Genomic DNA, 6,000 nt, shown 5'->3' with positions numbered 1-6,000 from the left:
GGAGGCATAAAGATTCATCTCTTTGTCCATATTAAATCTAGAGGACGATCAAAGAGGATAAACATCTCAGGACCCTGGGGTGGGGTGTCATTGGATGTTTCTAGGTTCAGAGTCATGAGGATGCAAGGGAGCAAGGGAGTTTCCCTGATAATAGTTCACCTGGGTTTCTGGAGGTACAGTGCCCATGTCAAGAACCAGGATATTTCAGAGGTAGCACTGGAACTCTTTAGTCTTCTAGCTCCCTACTTCAAGATAATATTAAGTTAAACTGGGATTATGGAGGTCAATAACATTAGGGGTGAGTTGGAGTCCATCATAACCAGCTCTTTAAAACAAATCAAGGCTTGATTTATTGTTTTGATGATTGTCTAGACTTAAAAAAGTGCTGGAGAAAATTATAATAATGCAGATTAAACTTAAAAGTGAGGCTTAGGTACTCCTCTCTCTCTCTCTCTCTCTCTCTCTCTCTCTCTCTCTCTCTCTCTCTCTCTCTCTCTCTCTCTCTCTCTCTTTCTGTTGTTTAACAAGATTTGAATGGACTACAGGTCCATCACACACATCCAACACTGCAGTTCTATGCTTAGATGATGGAAGAATGACATAAAATGGGAGCACAAGACCCGGTAAAAAGGGGAGAAATGTACGAACAGAGCACACCAGAAAACTTCCAGTTTCCCATTTAAAATGGCGACATGAAGCTCCTCCTCCTTCCATCAGATCTCCCGCAACAGCGTATTTTCCGAGTTGCAGCCGGTAGGGAAGTAGGGGAGGGGAGAGGAGAAATAGGAGCGCTCCCAGAACCTTTTCGGGCTGGGGAGGGGCGCTGGCGTGGCAGCTTGAGCGCGGAACCGAGCCCTGTGGCGCGCGCTCCCGCGCGTTGAGCTTTAGCTGCGTTGCAGAGGGTACAGCACTGAAGGGGACGGGCGGGGGCGGAAGCAGGAGCGCGCGCTTGGGGGCCGTCTCTGCGGCTCTGCGGCTCTGCGGCTGCGCGACGGGGGCGTGCTTAGTAGCGGACGAAGCTGCAGCTGGGGTGCCGTACTTGTCGGTTAAGATGGCGGGCCGGGTGAGTGAGGGTTCGGGAACTGGGAAGTGGAGGCAAGCCCTAATCTCTGGGTGCTCCCCGTCTCTGTGAGGCTAGTTGTCCTAGGGGATATGGTTCAGGTAGAGATGGAGGGAGAGATGAGGAGGAATTTGCTCCTGGTGTATCAGGCGGACTAGGAGAGAAGGGAACGTGGGCTGGAGGAGCAATTGTGGGGAGGAAGGGAATGGAGCCCCTCGGGAGGTTTGAGGCTTGAACATTCTCTTCTTCCTTGCCTCCCCAACTCCAGACTCCGCGGCCAACCTTTCCCTGCAAGCCAGGCAGTGGCCAGTGCAGGGCTGCCTGACCTGTCCCTACTCTCCTCCCCTGCCGAACTACCCAGTTCTAGGGCTGACTTTTATCCATTTTGTGCTGGCAGGTGTGAGCCAGAGTGTGTTTAAGAGTGAGGGGGAGCATGAAAAACGGTGGCCAGTTCCTGAAAGCTGGTGGTGGTGAAGACGGAATGACTCAGTATTAAAACCGTGGCTATGTGGGATTGACCTGTCACTGTCATAGCTGGCGGAAGATGCTGGTACAAAGTGTCATTTAGCTAGGTTTAAGGGAGTTCTTTCTTTCTTTCTTTCTTTCTTTCTTTCTTTCTTTCTTTCTTTCTTTCTTTCTTTCTTTCTTTCTTTCTTTCTTTCTTTCTTTCTTTCTTTCTTTCTTTCTTTCTTTCTTTCTTTCTTTCTTTCTTTCTAATGCAGGAGTCTAATTCAGTGCATCAGGGTTTTTTCTTCGTACTTCCTCCTTTAAGCCTCTGGGAGCGTAGGGAAGGGTTGGGTGAGGATAGAGCTGGATTATGTGCTGAGTGGCTGTACTGCGGTATGCAATGTTAAAAGAACTCAGAGTAATGGGCTGCATCTTGATTAGATATGGCACCTGCTGCAAACCTGGGTGATGCTAACTTCGTCTTTAGGGTCTTAAATGTGCTTTTCTGAGATGCTACTTTTGCTAAGATGTTTGAATGGATTATATATTAATGACTATACTGTACCTATTTGCATAGTCCTCATCTCATAATTACAGGTCATAGAGTCTTAGAATTGGAAGACACCTTAGAGGTCGCATATCCTTATACAGTACAGCCTCTCTTAGATGTTCATTTGGGTGTTACTGAAACACTCCCAATGAAGGGGAAACTCATTAGGTAACAAAGTAGCCCCTGCCATTCATTGCTGATCATTTCAGATTTTATCAGGAAGTTCTTTCTTATATTAATCCGAAAATTTCCTCCCTGAGTGGTTGTGGTTTTTGACCTATTTGCCCTACTTTTTGTCCTTTGGGGTTTCTTTCACAGAATAAATCTTAATCTCTTTTCCATATGAAAGCTCTTCAGATATTTAGAGAAGCTGACCATATCTCCTTTATTTCTTATACTAAACATCCTAATTTCTTTCAGACCTTTCTCATATTGATATATCTAAACACTTCCTAAACCTGGTCATTCTGGTACAGTGGGATTTGTTATCTTCCTTAAAGTGGGCATTATATTTTTATGACGCCCTCTATTTGCATTAGCTATTTTTGCTTCTTTGTCACATGTTGGCCCACATCTGTGTTCCTGATTAACTAAAACCCTTTGATCTTTTTCAAATGCACTACTGTTAAACCAAATTTCTCCCATCCTGATTTTGTGCAGGATTTTACCTTTATTCAAAAAAGTCCTGTGAAAGAGACAGAAGAAAAATTATCTGGTCCCTATGCTCAAATGGAACTTAAAATCAGTAGTATTACCCATAACATTTGATAACAACTATTAAGATGTTTTTGAAATTTGATTCTGCAGTATGACATTTTAGCTTCCCTCTTGTTATCTGCAAATTTGAGAAGTACATCTTTTATTTTCATCTTCATTGGTAATGGTGTCTAACTGAACAGGGCTATTACCCTATTATAGGCAACTCCCTCCATGTTGACATTGGTCCATTAATCAACATCCTTTGGTTTTATCAGCTAAGATCCCAAATGGTATTTCTCTACCTTGTTCCCAGGGATTTCCTGTGGTTCAGAGGAGAGGCCTGCTTACTTGTATGCCCTTGGACAAGTTACCTAACCTTTCCAGGCCTCAGTTTCCTCTTTAAAAATGAAGGGAGTTAGGCTAGATGATTACAGGTCTAAATTCATGATACCATGAAATATTTTACTGAAATTTAAAAAAATTCACTTTGATATAATTCTGATCTTTTTGTCTAGTAAACTGATTTTTTAAAAATGCAGTTAGTTTGGCATTTCTTATTCTTGATTACAATTGCCCCTATGTGGACTTAGAGTGATCATCTTGGTGCAACTCCTTATCACCTCATATAGGTACTTGGATTGTTTTTTTTTTTTAAACCCTTACCTTCCATCTTAGAATCTGTACTGTGTATTGGTTCTAAGGCAGAAGAATGGTAAGGGCCAGGCAATGGTGTTAAGTGACTTGCCCAGGGTCACAGACTTAGGCAGTGTCCGAGGCCACATTTGAACATTGGACCTTCTTTTTCTAGACCTGGCTCTCAATCCACTGAGCTACCCAGCTGCCCTACCTAAATTGTTATTGCAACAGTCTGCTGGTTTTCTCCTGGTCTCAAGTCTCTCCCCACTCCAGCCTATCCTTCACTTGGTTGCCAAATGGATTTCCTCCAAGGTCTGACTCTCTTATGCTTACTCCCTTCTCCCTCTTTCAATAACTCCAATGACTCTATTACCTAGAGGATCTAATATAAAATCCTGTTTGGCTTTGAAAGGTTTTCGTAAACTGTCTTCTCCCTCCTTATTCCCCTCTGCTGAATTCAGTGACATTGACATCCTTGTTTTGTTTTGTTTTTAAACACTATTTCTCAACTCTTGAGATGGCTGCTCCCTGTGCCTGGGTTACTGTCTCTTCATCTCTTTTTCCTAGCTTTCCTGGCTTCTTTAAAATTTCAGCTAAAGTCTCATTTGCTGCAAGAAGTCTTTCCCAATCCTCCTTAATATTAGTGCCTTCCCTCTGAGATCATCTCCAGTTTATCTTGTGTATATATTGTTTGCATGTAGCCTCCCTATTAGCCTGGGAGCTCCTTGAGAAAATGGCCAGCTTTTTGCCTTTAAAAAATTTTGTATTCCCAGTGCTTAGCAGTTACTGCCTGACACATGGTAAGTGCTTAATAAATGCTAGATGACTGTATATAGAATATCTGCTCAATAAGCTATTCTGGAATTTTGGTCGGGACTGATATATATATATATATATATATATATATATATATATATATATATATATATATGTTCTAGAAAACAATTTCTTGAAAATTCTGACATTTGCTTGTGTCTAGTCTTCTGGTGCCTCTTCCTTTTTTCCTCCAAAATTTGTTCCTTGCTTATTAGATTTAGAGGCTTGTCCTGTGCTTAACAGTTTTTATCTTTCTGTTTTTTTCCTGTATGGTATTGAATTCTTTCTTTTTTTTCTGGTCTGTTATTTTACCTTTCTCCTGTGTAAATAGTATTTATATTCAGCATATACCTCCTTAATCTTTGATATCAGACCTATAATAGAATACCTTGGATAGGAATGGTTATAAAGATAATTTAGCTTTAGGTTTTTATAGATAAAATCATTTTATGTATTCTCAGTTAAACTGGGAATTTTGCAAGAAAATAAAATGTCCAAAATTATTTATTGTATGAGGCCCTCAGGACTGAATTGCCCAAGAAATAGTTAAAGTGAGAGGAGCAAGGACAATTTACTTATAAAAGCATATTTACAATGATGTATATTTGTTGCTAAAGAATTTGCTAATGATTTCACTATGAATAGGAAAAAACTGAAAAGATAAATAAAAGTGTTTAGTAACAGAAAAATAGTTAATGTGGACTAGTCTTGGTTTAGTTTTTCTAGTCCCCAGTTTACAGATTTCTAACCTATAATTGACCCATGTATACAAACATATATACTGCCTCTATTACCTATTTGCTTTAAATTTGAATCCCTTGCTGTGACCTTGGGAAATTTTATGAAAATACATGTTTCTTAAAAAAATTTTATTAAAAAATAAAACCCTTACCATATGTCTTAAAATTGATATTAGGTATTTGTTCCAAGGCAGAAGAGTAGTAAGGGCTAGGCAGTGACTTGCCCAGGGTCACATAGCCAGGAAATATCTGAGGCCTCCAGTCTCTAGGCCTGGCACTTGATCTACTGAGCCACCTAACGGCCATGTACAAGAAGCTTTTAAAAGGTTAAGGATTGGGATTGAGACTAATTTCTTTAGTGTAAGAATTCTTTTAGGTAGGAAAGTCCCTTTAACAAATTTGATCTTTACTTGCTCTTCAGAAGATTGTGTGTGGCCACTGAGTGTTAAGTGACTTTCCCAGGGTGGCAGGCTGTATGTGTCTGAGCAGGCTTTGAATCCAGGTCTTTCTGTTTTCAAGGCCATCTCTCTATTTACACTTCAGACTGATTTCTGCACATGGTCACCTGATCTGCCTACAGGGTTGTCTCTTTGGCAAGATAATATTCTACTCTGTTTTGATTTTTTTTCACCTACCTTTACACTGCCAGATATTTCACCAATTAGAAATTCATTTAGTCTATCCTGAATCCTCTTTTAAAAACATAAATGGAGTGTTAAGGGATCATTTATGTATTCATGTTGATCTATTCACACTGGTTTCTTTTTCTCTAGGTATTTAGCTGAGTTCTCCCCTGGGACAATGGAAATTTTGATGAAGGGTTGGCAAGTGAATAATTCAGGGCTAGTTAACATTTTGTTGAGTAGACTCACATCTGAATGATTCCTTGGAGAGTTTGGGATTGTATAGCTAAGAGAAAGGGGTTCAGGGAACTGGAATTGTGACAAAGACAAAGTCTACTTATTTAATGATTTCCTCAGACTGCTGCACTCAGGAGGGTAAAGAAAATGTACTTTCTTCCTGTGCTCATTATTACCTGGACAGAAAGCCTG

The 6,000-nt window shown here is 40.5% G+C and overlaps 1 protein-coding gene across 2 annotated transcripts in view; it reads left to right on the top strand.

Annotated features, from left to right (window-relative positions):
* The first annotated feature begins 748 nt into the window (after positions 1-748).
* Positions 749-6,000, top strand: part of NSF (N-ethylmaleimide sensitive factor, vesicle fusing ATPase) — a 217,494-nt gene continuing 212,242 nt past the window's right edge. The window contains exon 1 of one of the 2 annotated variants that reach the window (XM_007482500.2): positions 749-1,063. In XM_007482500.2, coding sequence (XP_007482562.1) covers positions 1,052-1,063 — 12 coding nt within the window. In that variant the 5' untranslated portion in view covers positions 749-1,051. The remainder of the gene's footprint in view (positions 1,064-6,000) is intronic. The other variant, XM_007482501.2, reaches the window with a different exon arrangement.

The sequence above is a fragment of the Monodelphis domestica genome, chromosome 2 (genome assembly GCF_027887165.1).
Source record: "Monodelphis domestica isolate mMonDom1 chromosome 2, mMonDom1.pri, whole genome shotgun sequence".
Taxonomy (NCBI): Eukaryota; Metazoa; Chordata; class Mammalia; order Didelphimorphia; family Didelphidae; genus Monodelphis; species Monodelphis domestica.
Note: the sequence above shows the minus strand (reverse complement) of the source record. Positions and strands in the feature narration are given on the sequence as shown.